Source organism: Pollachius pollachius (assembly GCF_949987615.1).
Source record: "Pollachius pollachius genome assembly, chromosome: 12".
Taxonomy (NCBI): Eukaryota; Metazoa; Chordata; class Actinopteri; order Gadiformes; family Gadidae; genus Pollachius; species Pollachius pollachius.
In genome coordinates this window covers 23,688,015-23,704,702 of record NC_136945.1, presented here as the reverse complement: position 1 = coordinate 23,704,702, position 16,688 = coordinate 23,688,015, and the positions used below count along the sequence as shown (strand labels likewise).

The following is a 16,688-nucleotide window of genomic DNA, read 5'->3' as shown; positions in this document are numbered from 1 at the left end:
CCCTCTCTCTCCCACCCTCCCTCCCCCTTCCTTCTCTCCTAACCCTGCCTCCTCCTCTCCTCCCCCCTCCCAGAGGATAACAGCTACCTGGCCCAAGCCGCGGTGCCCCTCTCCTCAGAGACCCACGGGGGGGAGGATGTGGCCGTGTTTGCCAAGGGCCCGATGGCCCACCTGCTGCACGGCGTCCACGAGCAGAACTACATCCCCCACGCCATGGCCTACGCCGCCTGCATCGGCCAGAACCGCGCCCACTGCCTGGCGTCGGGCGGGGCCGCGCCGCACCGCCCCGGCCTGGCCGGCCTGGTCGGCCTGGCGACGGTGATGCGGCTGTTGTGTTGACCGACTCACCCCTTTATGTATCACTCCACCCTAGTCCGCTCTTAGCCCCGCCCACCTGTTGTGTTTTTGTCTTTGTTTGATCTACTCTACCTATGAACTGGATTTTTTTGCGACCACTAATTAGAGAACTATTTTTTCATTTTGTATGGTTAGTCTCATGTGGGTGTTGAATGCTGATGATGTTTTGCTGAATATCAACAGGTTAATTCACAAAGGAAGAAGGTTTTCACACTTTCCATTTCCCTTTAGATTTTGTTACCTTGTTCAAGTCAACGGCATCTACCTCATCAGTGATCCTAGATCTCATGTCACTTCTTCTGCTTCAGGAAAACACAGCACGCGTTAACTGGGAACAAATTAGGTATTCTGGAACAACCTTGATGAGGCATTGTTACCATTATTTCTTTTAAAACAAAACAAGATAAAGGAGTTCTGATATCTGTTGACCAATAAAGAACATTTGGATGGTTTTCTTATAAGGTTTTGTAATTATCTGTGGTTTAGATTGTTTCAACTGTGTGTTACAACAACTATGTCAGTAATGCGTTGTTAAATCAGAATACTAGGGTGGGACATCCCCGAAGGAATTAAAGTATTGGATCATTCAGTGTTTGATTTAATAAAAAACATACCAGAGCCTCTATGATTTAAATGTCAATCCCTCCCCTTTGTTCTTTGAAACACAATCAAAAGAAAGTTTCAATGTGAATATGAGTCGATGTGAATGTACCATAAGTACATTTTTTCCATACTTTAGAATCGTAAAATATGACAAAATCGGATAAAACTGTATAAAATCTTTTTTTTGTCTGTAGAAAAAAAAGAAAGAAACAGAAAAAGTCCAAGCGACACTTTAACTAAATAAGTCTGTTAGTGACCATCCAAAACCATCATCACCTAAACCCTGATCCCCTGGATGTGCGTGCTCTGTTGTTTTTCTCAGCCTCTGAGTTCGCTGAGGTAGAGATGGAATGTGAGTAGAAAGCAGCTACAACCCGGCTGCAGCAAGCAGTTTATGTTGCCTGGCGCCTGGGAGTGGAAGTCACAGCGGAACGGCTGAGAAATGATAGTTTTTCTCGATTGTATACACACAGAAAATGGAACTACGCACACAATTGTGAAAACATGAAGCTGATGTATCAATTGCAAGACTCCAGACTGCTAAACTCTAAGCACAATTCCACTGTTTTCACAAATATAGAAATTCTAAATCACATTTTTGCAAAACTCTTAGCTCAAATTTCATACTTCAGCACACTTGGTTCACCTCGAAACACTGGCCTTCAAAACGCGACAACTAATCTCCAACGTCGCGAAAGAATGCGATCATACAAGTGGCCGGACCACGAGTGTATTTACAAGTGACGTCGCCCGGGAACCCGGATATACGAGCGCATCATTGAAAACAAAGAAACGAAAATACAAAACTGTTAGATCAAGGATGAATGTGCCTTGCCCTATCGAGGAGTGTGACTATGTGGCTACACATGCTGAAGCAGCAGTGGTGGTGGCCATGCTGAACATACACGCGACCACACACGCTGCAGCCCCTAGGGAACCACGCCCAAATGCCAAAATGGAGAAACTCAGGCGCCCGTCCATAGCATTGGCTGGAACAGCCGAGACCTGGTCATACTTCCTAACCCGCTGGAGTGAGTACAAGAGGGACACTAAACTAATTGGATCAGATGTTGTCACACAACTGCTAGAGTGCTGTGAGGAGGATCTGAGAAAAGACCTCACCCGTGCTGCAGGCAAAAGCCTAGTGGACAGTGATGAAAAGGACGTTCTCTCTGCCATGAGGGCACTCGCTGTCCGTGCAGAAAACACAATGGTAGCTCGAGTGGCCCTATCTAACATGCGACAGGGACACGAAGAGCCCATCCGAGCATTTCTTGCTCGCTTAAAGGGGCAGGCAGGCACGTGTAAATACGAAATGACATGCACTAAGGAGGGGTGTGACCAAGTCAACGACTTCACAGAGGAAATATTGCGTGATGTGATTGCCCGCGGCATAACAGACCAAGAAATACAGCTCGATCTGCTTGGCGAAAGAAATCAGGATATGCCACTAAAGGACATGAGTACATCGAAGACAAAGAGTCAGGAAAGCGCTCAGCGTCACGCCTGCTTGACCCTCAGAGCACGGACACTATCAGCAGCTCTTATCGACGGGGGAAGCAGCAGGACGTCCGCGCCAGGGCCGGCGTCAGAGCGGAGACACCCAAGGTCAAGGCCGAGGGGACGTGCATCTACTGCGGCGAGGCAGGCCACGGCAAAACACCTCAGTGGCGCGCCAGGCACGCCGAGTTCCCCGCGTACGGCAAGACGTGCCGGAAATGCAACCGTCAGAACCACCTCGACAAGGTCTGCCTGGGTGGCCGATCATCTAGGCCCGCACCGGAGGAGGCTGATGGAGTGTGCGACGAACAGCAGACGACTGCCTTCGGCGAACTGTGCACACTCACCAGCACCGCCGACATGGTACGCACACTCCCCCTCTCTCACCACCTGTATGATGATATGTGCGACAAATGGATGAAGCGCCCGTCCAACTCACAGCCATACATCCACCTCACACTCACGATTGAAAATGAGGATTACAAAGCACTGGGCCTCGACCTCTGGAAGCGCACCCGCACTGTGACTCTGCCTGCTATGGCTGACACGGGGTGCCAGAGCTGCCTGATCGGCCTCAAGGTCGCCCAACAGATGGGCCTGAGCACAGATGACCTCATTCCCGTATCTATGACCATGAAGGCCACGAATAATGAGGGCATACGGATTCTCGGGGCCGCTGTCGTCAGGTTCGCTGGTAACAGCAGCGACGCCCGAAGAATGGAGACACGCCAGATCACGTACGTGACTGACACCTCAGACCGTATATTCCAGTCTCGTGCAGCCTGTGTGGACCTGGGCATGATCTCAGACAGGTTCCCAACACTCGGGGAGGTCAACCTCGCGACCTCAGACCCATGTGACTGCCCGCGGCGTGGGGAACCTCCAACCAGGCCAACCACGCTCCCCATGCCGGCCACGGGGGCTAACAGGGAAGCTCTACGGAGACACTTACTTGGACTATACGCTCAGAGCACATTCAATACATGTCCCCACCAGCTTTTGCCGAGGATGTCTGGTCCACCGCTTCGTCTCATGCTCGATGAGAATGCAACGCCGGTCGCCTGCCACACCCCCATCCCAGTCGCCATACACTGGCAAGGTGAGGTGAAAGCGGGCCTTGACCAGGACGTTCGTCTCGGAGTGCTGGAAGAAGAGCCCATTGGCACGCCAGTGACGTGGTGTCACCGCATGGTGATCTGAGCGAAGAAGATCGGCAAGCCACGACGCACGGTCGATTTCCAAGCACTAAACAAGGATGCGCTCCGTGAGACCCAGCACACGCAATCTCCCTTCCACCAAGCGAGACAGGTGCCCAGTGGGAAACGCAAGACTGTATTTGACGCCTGGAATGGCTACCACAGCGTCCCGCTGCATGAAGATGACCGCCACAAGACGACGTTCATCACACCATGGGGGCGCTACCGGTACCTTTCAGCGCCACAAGGGTATGTGGCGTCAGGTGACGGTTACTCACGGCGCTATGATGAGGTGGTTGCGGACATCGGCAACAAGACCAAGTGCGTGGACGACACGCTCCTGTGGGCTGATACGGTTGAAGAGTGCTACTTCCAGGCAGCACAATGGCTGGACGTTTGTGGCAGGAACGGCATCATCCTCAACCCGGATAAATTTGTCTTCGCCGCACCCTCGGTGGACTTTGCGGGCTTCACAATCACCATGTCCGATGTACGGCCATGCAGCCGTTACCTGGAGGCTATCCGAGACTTCCCACGACCCCGCAATGTCACTGACGTCAGGTCCTGGTTCGGACTGGTCAACCAAGTGGCCTACGCCTTCAGTATGGCGGAGCGCATGCAACCGTTCCGGAAACTCCTACTGCATGGGGTACGCTTCGAGTGTCTCCGGAATTGGAGAACGTTTTCCGCGAATCAAAGGAGGAGATCGTCCAGGAGATCGAGCGCGGCGTCCGCATCTTTGACAAGTCCAAGCCGACATGCCTCGCCACGGACTGGTCAAAAGAGGGCGTTGGCTTCTGGCTGTTCCAGAAGCACTGTCAGTGCGCGCCGGTCAGGCCCTTCTGCTGCGCTGATGGATGGAAGGTGACCCTGGTTGGCAGCAGATTCACACACGCGGCCGAGTCCAGATACGTGCCTGTAGAGGGCGAGGCGCTCGCAGTCGCTGACGCCTTGGACAAAGCGCGCTACTTCATGTTGGGCTGCAGGGACCTGATTGTTGCGGTCGACCACAAGCCGCTGCTCAAACTCCTTGGCGACAGGGCACTCGACGACGTGCCCAACCCCCGTCTCAGGAACCTCAAGGAGAAGACCCTGCGCTATCGTTTCCGCATCATACATGTCCCTGGAATGAAGAACAGGGCTGCAGATGCCATGTCGTGCAGGCCGGTCGGCACACCGTGCCCGTCGCCCATGGATCTTCCGGACGACAATGCCGCCATGGTGGCCCACCTCTCACCCAGCGCACACACTGATGTGCTGTCTCTGATACGGTGGGCAGGGCCAAGGGCCGATGATGTTGAGGAAGGTGACCTGGCCTGGTGCGCTGCGGGGCTTGAATCGCTGCAGTCCGTGACATGGGACCGCGTCAGGGAGGCCATGAGCAGCAGCGACGATATGCGCGCGTTGGAGGAGATGGCAGCAGACGGCTTCCCCGAGTCAAGGGCTGGGATGCCGGTGGCGATTCGTGGCTTCCATCAGTACCGCGAGGACATCACATCAGCTGACGGGGTGGTCCTGTACAAGGATAGGGTAGTCATACCACCCTCACTCCGTGGCGAAGTGCTGAGCGCCCTGCACGCTGCCCACCAAGGCGTCTGCATGATGACCGCCCGCGCGGAATCGTCCGTGTTCTGGCCAGGCATGTCGGCTGACATCTGTGCCACTCGGAATGGCTGTGAACACTGCCACCGGATGGCGCCCTCTCAGCCCGCGGCGCCGCCGACCCCGCCTGTCATGGCCGTTTACCCCTTCCAGGCTGTGTGTTCAGACTTTTTCATGCACAGGGGTGTACACTATCTTGTGATAGTTGACCGCTACTCGAATTGGCCAATCATCTCGAGGTCGACGGGTGGCGCCGCGGACCTCATATGCCAACTACGCCGTGCCTTTGCCACGTACGGGACTCCGGAAGAGCTTGCATCGGACGGGGGCCCGGAGTTCACCTCCGCCGAGACCAGGTCTTTCCTTCGCAGATGGGGCGTGCACCAACGCCTCTCATCGGTGGCCTTCCCCCACAGCAACTGCCGCGCAGAGATCGGGGTGAAGATGATGAAGCGGCTCATCACTTACAATACAGGCCCGAAGGGCGAACTCGACACCGACGCTGTGCAGAGGGCGATGCTCCAATACCGTAATACGCCGGACCCTGACACGAAGCTTTCCCCGGCGATGTGTGTCTTCGGCCGGCCCATCCGCGACTTCATCCCGATTCCCCCCGGGAGGTACAGGCCGCACGTAACGTGGCGTGAGACGCTCACGGCGAGGGAGGAGGCCCTCCGCAAACGCCACTTCCGCACAACTGGCACTTGGGCGGAGCACACCAAACGCCTCCCACCTCTCGAGGTGGGGGACTTTGTCCGCGTACAGAACCAGACGGGGCCTCACCCTAACAAGTGGGACAGGACTGGCAGTGTCGTTGAGGTACGCCAGCACGATCAGTAAGTGGTCAAGATTGACGGGTCGGGCAGGGTCTCAGCTCGGAACCAAACATTCCTGCGCAAGTTCTGCCCGGTCCACAGCGACCAGCCCCCGCCTCGTTCGATCTTTGATGATCTGGCGTCTTGTGTCGCTGTGCCAGCACTTCATGCAATGCTGCAGCTGCCTGGTCTTGCGAGCGGCCAAGTGAGGCCCATGACGGAGTCAGGGCCCACTCCGCCACCGGCGCTGCCACCTGCAGGCTCTCCCCGGCGCGGGACGCAGCCCTCCTCTATCGTGCAGGGGGTGCCGGCCCAGGGCGTGCTTCGTACGCCGCAGCCGGCCTCTGTGGCCCCTGTTGCCCCTCTCCCACCGCCACCCAACGTGTCGCCGGCGGCAGGCCTGCGCCGGTCCACCAGGAAGGCCAGTGTGCCTGCCTGGCATAAGGATTTTGCTGTGGGGTAGTCTTTAATGGGTTCTGTGGGCGTTGTGTTCATGTTGGACTTTCCGCTCGTTTTTATGGCACAAAGTGCATACGACCGTTCGTTCGATGCTGTTTTTCTTTTATTTTTATCAGCCTTTGTGTTGGAGTGTTAAAGGCTCAGGGGGAGATAGGGAATATTGCACTACGGTCCTGTATGTTGTTGCACTACGGACCTCTATGTTGTTGCACATAGCGGAACAGGAAGTTAATGACTCTGTTTAGATGTAAACCTACCGGCACTTTCATCTGCTCATGACATGTTTGGTTATCGTCATTTCACTGCTGTCGTTCATTAAAGCAAGTGAACAAATGGAAAGTTGTTCTTATTTAGGATTGATGAATATTTGATCGTGAGAAAACATTGTTTTACCGCGAGTGTCGCGTTCTTGAAGAAAGTAGTCCAATCCGGATCGCTTTTAAATCACTTTATTTGTTAAAGTATTTCGGTATGGTAACTATGAAGCAAAAGGAGGGGAATTGTATGGACATGCGTGTGAGCAACAAACAGCAGGCCTCTGTACCTAACTCCCTAGTATGGACTGCCGGATGCTTCTGATCTCGTTGGCTCCAGGCCCTGCTTTAATACCGAGTAGGCGTGGCCTATGTGACGTGTTGGCTCCGCCCTCCTCACCTGTCTAAAGGTGCTGCCATCTGTGGCTGGAATAGTTATTGCAGCTTATATGTCGGGTCCTGCCCCCCTTGTGGCTATGTATAGTAATTACAGCTTATGTGTTCGATCCTACTTCCTAGTGGCTATGTGTGGTAGCCCATGTGCTTAAAATACGTAACACGAGTGAGTGTTAAAAAGAATGAATGAACGCGGGCGCGCGTGTGTGTATGTGTAAAAGAATTAATGAATGCGGGCGCGCCTGTGTGCGTCCATCTGTTTAAACACACACAAACTAAACACGTAACGCATAATACAGTCCATGGCAATGTATATTAACGGGGGATGTTACGTTTTTTAAGCACATAAGCTACCCCACATAGCCACAAGAAAGCAGGGTCGAACACATAAGCTACCGCCACATAGCCACAAGGGAGCAGGATCAAACCTACAAGCTGCAATAACTACTCCAGCCACAGAAGGCAGCATCTTTAAGACAGACGCGGAAGCCGGAGCTAAGACGTCACATAGGCCGCGATTGAACTACTTTCTTCAAGAACACGACAGGGACACATGCATATTACGAACACAAGTCGATAACGATAATGCATACAATACTGATAAGAAACGATGTTTATAATGTATTGCGTATATCATTAAATAGAACCACAGTTACCGCATATCATATGTTGATTCATATAAGTTTTCTTTGCCAAAATTAATTTGAGGACTCAGTATTTCTGAAGTTGTGGAAGAATACCTTATTCCATGGGTGAATTAGGCCATATTATTTGGCCATAAACTGAGCCATTTGAAGTTTGAAATTCATGTGCATCTGTCTCATCGGAAACTGCAGACGCGCTGTCAAAATATCATCTTGTCAGATTCAAATGTGCTCATGGCTCTTAAAGGGGATGGGAGATGGCACTTTCACGTTACACCCAAACCACACCTACGGGTAATTAGGCTACTTCAGACCAACCCTTTTTAGATTGGCGCCGGGCGCAAGAGTCATTTTTTGCGCCGGTAAACTAGCGACATCGCTATAGAACCACCCACAAAGCTACTTTTCACTTGCGTTTCAGACCGTTAAAATAGGGCCCATTGACACACCGACGGCAGAGTCAACCTTGCCAGGCGACAGCCAGCTCGTCAGGAGCAGTTAGGGTTAAGTGTCTTGCTCTGGAACACATCAACACTCAGACACAAAGACAACTGCTCTACCTCCTGAGCTAAGCCGACCCAAGTACAAAAAGGTAACAAAGCAAATATATATATTTTTACTGTAATACAGTAAAATGTTCAGCTGAACTGACTGCATAAAAAGCTTTTCGTAGGCCAACAAAAAATAAAAATAAGAATATAAATGAGATGAAACAGATCTACATGTAAATCAGTATGTTTCCCACCTCCAATCCTGATATGGCCAAAAGACCATATCTACAACACAGTAGAGCTCACTGAGTCCTCTTTAATGCTCTGACACATGATTGAAGTGTTTTGCCAGTTGAGTTTGAACAGGTGAGAAGTGAGTTAGACGTATTGGTAATTAGTTGTTGCGTTTTGAAGGCCAGTGGGATCCAGGTAAACCAAATGTGCTAAATGATGAGATTTGTGCTATTTGAGTTTCGCAAAAATGTGAAAGCAGTGGAATTGTGCTTAGAGTTTAGCAGTCTGAAGTCTTGTAGTTGATACATGAGCTTCAAGTTTTCAGAATTGTGTGCATAGTTCCATTTTTTTTGTGTATACAATCGAGAAAAACTGTAATTCTAATTTGCCAAAATAGGTAACATTGGTGTATTGTCAGAACAATGTTGCAGCATCAACTATAGGTGTACAGTATCACTCTGGGAAGCTGGGATTGTGAGTTTAGCCCATTGGAGGTCATTGAATAGACCCATATAAATTGTATCCTATTCTGATATGATTGTGTCAATGCAATATTTACATGATATATTCACAGTATTGTATTGCAACAGTCTTTATACTATGTACCACCTAATTGCAACTTTAAAAAACAACAATAAACAATTTTATACATTGGATTATGTAACATGGCCTCATGAAGGAAATACATATGTAAATAGTATTTTTATGGAGTCAGTATTTCTGAAGTTGTGGAAGAAAACGCTATTCCATGTGTGAACTAGGCCATATTATTTGGCCATAAACTGAGCCTTTTGAAGTTTGAAATTAATTTGGTCATGCATCAGTCTCATCGGAGACTGCAAACGTGCTGTCAAAATATCAACTTGTCAGATTCAAATGCACTCATGGCTCTTAAAGGGGATGGGAGACGGAACTCTCATTGGTTTATTGCACGTTACGCCCAAACCACACCTACGGGTAATTAGGCTACTTCAGTGCAATCCTTTTTTGATTTGCGTCGGTCGCAAGAGTCATTTATCCACCGGTATAATAGCAACAAACTTCTTATGACAAATGTACTTATTGTAACAAATGCACTTATTGTAAGTCGCTTTGGATAAAAGCGTCTGCTAAATGCCCTAAATGAAAATGTAAATGTAGTCCTGAGCCACAGCACTAGTCTCAGTGGAGGAGTGGGCTTCCTCTTCCCTAGGAGTTTCTCTCCAGTTTCCATGGAGGTCGAGCATGTCATTATGGGGAGGATGCTTTTAATTAAAGCTTGGTTTGAACAATTTAATGTGTTTTTTATAAATGTCTATGCTCCAACCAATGGTACAGAGAGGAAGCTGTTTTTAGAAAAATAACAGATGAATTAAATAGTTGCAACTCGGAGGATTACTTATTCTTGGGTGGGGATTTTAATTGTACAGAAAATGTGACGTTAGATCGCAACCATGCAGAGCCACATCCAGCCTCTCAACATGCACTGAGGCAGCTGGTCATTTCTCATGGCCTGGTGGACGTGTGGAGAAGGACGCATGTAGACTGCCGACAGTACACATGGTCCCACCTCAGAAAGAGTAGGATCTCCTCAGCTAGACTTGATCGTTTTTATGTTTTTAAGCATCATTTTTAATGTTTTTAAAATGTGTAAAATCATGCCCACTGGTTTTAGTGATTATTCATTGCTTGTATGTCATGTTTTTATTGGAGATTTTAAGCCAAAAAGCGCACTTTGGCATTTTAACTCGGAAGTTTATGGATGTTTTTTTTTTTTTTGGCAGACAAAGTGAGATTTTAGCAGTCTTAGGCAGTGGTGGGACCATGGAAAGACTCAAATTCAACTTCTATGTCAGCAGCACACACTCAATGTCTCACAGGACATCACTAGATCTATGAAGGACTTGGAGACTGTTATAGTGGAGCTGGAAAAGATGAGTAATGAACTTTAGCTAACCTGCTGGAAACCAAAGTACAGGGTGCGCTAGTCAGGTCCCGAGTTCAAAACATCTCTGAGATGGACGCCCCCTTTAGCTTCTTCTTCGGCCTGGAGAGGAAGAACGGGCAGAGGCGTGTAATCCACACATTGCTCTCAGACACAAGCCAGGAGCTGACAGAGCTAGGGCAGATCAGAATGAGAGCTGTTGAGTTTTATTCCCCCCTTTACTCTTCGGAGTATGAGGAGAAGGACACACTGGAGGGGTTCTGCAGTGGGCTACCTCAGGTCTCTATGGAGACCAACTCACAGCTGGAGAGGCCTCTGCACATTGAGGAGCTTCTAGCCGCCTTGCAGATCATGCAGGGGCGGAGGGCGTACTGGGAAATTTTATCTGCGACTTGTTGGATGTTTTTAATGAGAGCCTGGCCTGCGGCTCCATGCCAATGTCCTGCCGTAGAGCAGTTATTACGCTTCTACCAAAAAAGGGGAATTTGCAGGATATAAAGAACTGGCGACCTGTGTCTTTGCTTTTGTGGATTACAAGCTTCTGTCCAAAGCCTTCGCCAACAGGCTGATGGAAGCTATGGAGCAGTCCATCCATCGGGACCAGACATACTGTGTGCCCGGCAGGTCCATTGTAGACAATGTCTACCTGATTCGGGATGTCTTGCAGGTCTCTAAGTCTATTGGCATTGATACTGGTTTGATTTCCCTAGACCAGGAAAAGGCATTTGACCACTTTGAACACAACTTCCTCTGGAAAGTTATGGAGAAATTTGGATTCAGAACTGGTTTCATAGCCAAGATCAAAGTTTTGTACAGTGTGATTAAGAGTGCGCTGAAATTGAATGGCGGTCTGTGTGCTCCTTTTAGAGTGTGTAGAGGCATCAGGCAGGGCTGTGCTCTGTCCGGGATGCTCTATGCTCTCTCCCTAGAACCCCTCCTCAGCAGAATACACTCCAACTGACAAGATCTGGTTTTATCTGGTTTAACAGTTTTTTTCAATTGCTTGAACACATTTTGAAAAACTTGGCTCATTGTGTCAAAACTCAACACACAAGCAAATGAGATACAACACTGAGAAATATACCATTCACATCTATGTCAAATTGAAACTCTTCTATCGAAACCTAACAATCCTTTGTCAAAATGTCACTCTGATGCCAAAATGATACACACTTGTATCATATGAATACAGTTTCAGATCAGCAGCAACACACTAGTCTACTATCTATGAAACACTGCAGTCTTCCATATTCACTATGTTTATTCAGTTCCATAGAAGGCACGTTTTCACAACAGCCAAAAAACCAGACATGTGCGTGTGTGGGCATATGGATCCTCACCTCGTGTGCCGAATCCATCCATCGATTGACCTTACCTCAATGTCTCCGCAGGCCGTTCCATTGCCTGCAGAAGAGGCATGCCGGCATGTGATTGGCGGTCACATACACGCCATCTTCAATCCGAAAAGCCATCTTCATGGCGAGTATACGACTTCAAATAGTTTATGGTTTGTACCAGTTCTGGACCAAAACAGCCCGATGGATACAAACATTATCCCAGACAACAACAAACCTGGGCTGCTCTGATCTGTCCTGTTCAGCTGCATCATGAAGTGCATCTAGAAATCTGCTGATATGTTGGGTATTGTAGGGACCTATTTTAGCATGATGGTGCAGTTACCCTCAAAGGCTTATGGTGGCACACAATGATATATTTCCCCCGCACTGCCCCGGGATGTGCACAAATGCCCTTTGGCCTTTTTGAAGCTGGCTGATAGGTGTTCAGTTTTGTGAGGAAGTGTTTTCAGGTGTGTATTTAAGTATTTTCAATTAACCAATGTGTTTTGTATTTTGAATAGATGTGTTTTCCCAATGGTACAATGAAATTTCATTTTTGAATTACAGTTTTTTTCAATTGCTTGAACAAATTTTGCAAAACTTGGCTCATATGAATAAACTTTCAGATCAGCAGCAACACACTAGTCTACTTTATATAGAACACTGCAGTCTTCCATATTCACTGTTTTTATTCAGTTCCACAGAGGGCACGTTTTCACAACAACCAAAAAATCTAATACTGAATACTGTACATTGCAATACAGTACTTTACAGTTCAATGAATTCAGTTAAAGCTAAAATATAACAAACATTTACCAAAAATACACAACTGTACTGTACATAAACACAGAAAAACATGGCAATTGTGCATGGGTGGGCTTATGGATCCTCGAATTGTGTGTCTGTTTTATCTGCATACGCTGATGATGTCATTGTTTTAACTAGGAACCAAAGAGATTTGGACATTTTAACAAGTACTATTAGTGACTTTACAGCTACATCGGAAGCGGAGGGTTAACTGGAGAAAGAGCGAGGCCCTCGCTGTCGGTGAATGGCGTGGCGGTCTCCCAGTTCTTCCCCGAAATTTGACCTGGAAGAGAGATGGTTTAAAGTACCTTGGTGTCTTTCTTGGGAAGGAAACCATAGTCCAGAAGAACTGGGAGAACGTCACAGAAAAAGTTGAAGGTAAACTTAAAAAATGGAAATGGCTACTGCCGCAAATGTCCTATAGAGGTAGAGTTTTGGTTTTAAGTAATCTAGTAGCCTCCCAACTGTGGCACCGTCTTGCATGTGTTGACCCTCCCTCAGGCTTACTAGCCAAAATTCAAAGGAAGATGGTGGATTTTTTCTGGGATGGGTTGCACTGGGTGCCACAGGGAGTGTTGTTTTTATCTAGAGAGGAGGGGGGACAGGGCCTCATCCACCTGGCCAGTAGAACAGCCACTTTTAGAATTCAGTTTCTACAAAAGTTTCTGTCTGGTCCGACAGACTTGGTATGGAGGAATGTGGCCAGCTGCATTCTCAGACGTGTAAGTTACCTGAGGCTGGATACTGCTCTGTTTTTAACTGATTCTTAGTTCTTAAAATTAAGTGGGTGACCTCTGTTTTATCAGGGTGTTTTTAAGTCATGGGCCCTTTTCAGACATAAAACGTGTCAAGAAGCTAACTCTCTGTACTGATTGTTAAAGGAGCTGCTGATCCTGGTGATGTCCAGCCTGGGCCAGGCTGGACATCACCAGCAGTACCACCCCCGGCCTGATGGGGGCACTGTGCAGTTCAGGGACCGTTTGCCTACAGCAGCTGTTTGATGTAGTGGGGCCAGCGCTGGACAATGCTGGGGCCCTGGGCACTCTGCTGGGCCTTCGATCACACCGAGTGGCTGGGAGACTCCTGGAGCTCTGGAGGCAGAGACTGACCATTGAAGAAAAAAGACTTCTGATGGACTACAACCTAGGGAGAGCCACACCAGACCCCGCTGACCCCTTCCCTGATGTCCACCTGAGCCCCGTGGTAGGGGAGCTGACAGGCCTCCTGCTCACTCCTTGTTGCCCAAATAGGCTCTCAGTAAACAGGGCTGATGAAAAACTGTCTATGCAAACTGTGTGAAGAGCATCAACCGAGCCGGGCTGAGCAATCGCCCCCCCACCGTGTGGACCAACAGGTTAGGGGGCTGCAATGGGCCCGGCCCACAGTGGAAGTTGTTCTATAAACCCCCCCTCAAGAAGCGGACTGCCGACCTCCAGTGGAGAATTTTACATGGCGCCATTTTTACATGGCGCCAAACAAAGAAGGACAGGATTCACGCACAGTCTGACTATGCAACATCAGGGCCAGGCTGTGGCTAGAGTACACATTTTATAAGAATATTGGAGATTTGGACACTTTTAAAAATCGCTGGTGCTATAAAACCTTGTCCGTTTTAGTGTGGACTTGCTGTTTGTATACGTTTTTAAAAGATAATTAATATTTAACTGAAAAGACACGCACAAATTGCACTTTATTAATGTTCATGTAATATAACTAATATGTAAATAAAGTTTTTTTTAAAATCTCAAATCTCTCACTCTCTCCCTCTCTCCCTCTCTCTCTCCCTCTCTCTCTCTCTCCCTCTCTCTTTCTCTCTCTCTCTCCCTCTCTCCCTCCCTCTCTCCCTCTCCCTCTCTCTCTCTCTCTCTTGTTTCAAACCTCTCTCTCTCTAACTCTCTTTCTGAACCAGTATCTTCCTCTCTCTGAACCTATATCCCTCCCTCTCTCTCTTGCTTTCTGATCCTCTCGCTGTCACTCTCATTCTGAACGTCTCGTCCTCTAGCTCTCTCTGCCTGTTTCTCTCTCTATGGCTTCCTCTCTGAACACATCTCTCTCTCCATCCCTCTTCTCTCTCTGCTTTGACTTGGCTTCCACAGAAAGCAACATATTTTCATCTCATACATCGTGTACAAAATCAAATTATAAAACGCATGGACTAGAACTCAGGTCCTCTGAGATCTCTAGTCTTTTGGGAGAGATCTTTGATAAGGAAGTTTCTCACAACAACATGCTGTCAATGCCCCTCCATTCCTCCCTGTTCCTTCATCTACATCCTCCTCATCCTCTTCTGCCTCAAGTATTCACTCTTCCTTTTCCTGATCTCGATTGCACACAGACCAGTGTGTTGCTGCTGATTTGAAAGTGTATTCAATTGTGTGTGTATAATTTTGTCATAAATGAAATTTTGACAAAGGTTTGTTAGGTTTCGAAAGAAGAGTTTCAATTTGACATAGATGTGAATGGTATATTTCTCAGTGTTGTGTCTTATTTGCTTGTGTGTTGAGTTTTGACACAATGAGCCATGTTTTGCAAAACGTGCAAAACATGGCTCATTGTGTCAAAAGACACCACCATAATGGTTCATTTTACTGAGTCATATTTCCAGTCAGAAGCACAATGCATGCCCAGCCAATCAACACACACCACTCCTTATTTTCAAGCCCACAATTAAACCAGTCTTTTTACCTCAGGCTTTAGACTGTGATTCTACACGGCACTGAACAAAAGCTCTGTTGTAAAACATTCTTGGAGGTCGTTTTGTTGTAGGTTAATTTAAATGCGGTGATAAAAGTGTGTATTCATTAGAGATATATAATTGATGGGGTGTGTTGGTTCGTGTTCCTTATCTCCCCCTCCCTCTGTGTCGTAAAGACTCAAGTGTGTTGCACCAAAGGGGACCTCAGGAACCCCTCCTCTGCCTTGCAGTTGGGTTCCTGTCTCACGTCCTGGGATTGTCCGTCGTAAACGAGGCTTCCTGACGCTCACCTTTGTCCGCTGGTCCTTTGGTTTCACATAGGAATGACAATGAGTGGGGAGGAGTCTGTCTGACCCAAATCAATTAGCAGACAGACGGATTGATGGTTTCAGCAGTTCTTAGTTTCCAGCGGGCCGCTGCAAAGAAGTGATCTTCTGCCAAAGACTTACGAAAGGATAAATGCAAAAGAGATAATTTCTTATTATTTTACACACACACATACACACACACACACACACACACACCCACACACACACACCCACACACACACACACACACACACACACACACACACACACACACACACACACACACACACACACACACACATAGCTGCATCATGAAATGCCCTCATGTCATTAATACAAGAAGACTGATGTCTCGTCTGGTCCTAATTTGCTTTTAATGATCTTATTAAGCCAGTGTTCAATCCCCATGACAACCACACCTGGTGGATTAGCTTCTGATGAGGCTGGAGGCAGGAGGGGGAGAGGGGAGGGGGAGAAAGGAGGAGAGTGGAGGGGGGAGAGAGGAGGAGAGGGGGAGAGAGGGGAAAGGGATGGGGAGGGGAGGGGAGAGCGATGAAAAGATCAGGGGAATGAGGAGGGCAGGAAGCGATAGGGAGGGGAGGAGAGCCAGAGCAGCAGACCTTGGTGTTCCATCCATATAATCCATATAAATGAACCTTATCGAGCAATCAGAATCAAGCATTCAACAAGGCTGTAGTATAACACATCCAACCAAAAAATACTAACTTGGTACCTTCAACATCCAATCATCCTGCTCATACCATTGTACCGTACCATCATCCAATCATCCTTTTTTAATCCTATTTTAACTGCAATATTTATTTATAACGTTGGATCATAACACTTTAAATAAGAATGATAAGTCAAAGTTAGGTCAAACTAATAGTGCAATATATTTCAGCTTTATTTAGACCGTTTCCGTTCAGGATGTTTTTATTATTATTATTTTTTTATTACTCGGGGGGGCCAGCAGAGGTTGGCCTGAGGCTAAGGCTGTCCATCAAGAGGCTTCCTCGTTAAAGCTGCTTAATGCACCACCAATCAACAGCCCAATACCCTGTGTGTG

General features: G+C 48.1%; 1 protein-coding gene across 2 annotated transcripts in view; it reads left to right on the top strand.

Annotated features, from left to right (window-relative positions):
• The window catches only part of alpl (alkaline phosphatase, biomineralization associated), a 17,955-nt gene extending 16,996 nt beyond the window's left edge, over positions 1–959 (top strand). For both annotated transcript variants that reach the window (XM_079748579.1, XM_079748580.1), the window contains exon 12: positions 74–959. In XM_079748579.1, coding sequence (XP_079604705.1) covers positions 74–339 — 266 coding nt within the window. In that variant the 3' untranslated portion in view covers positions 340–959. The remainder of the gene's footprint in view (positions 1–73) is intronic.
• The last annotated feature ends 15,729 nt before the right edge of the window (positions 960–16,688 follow it).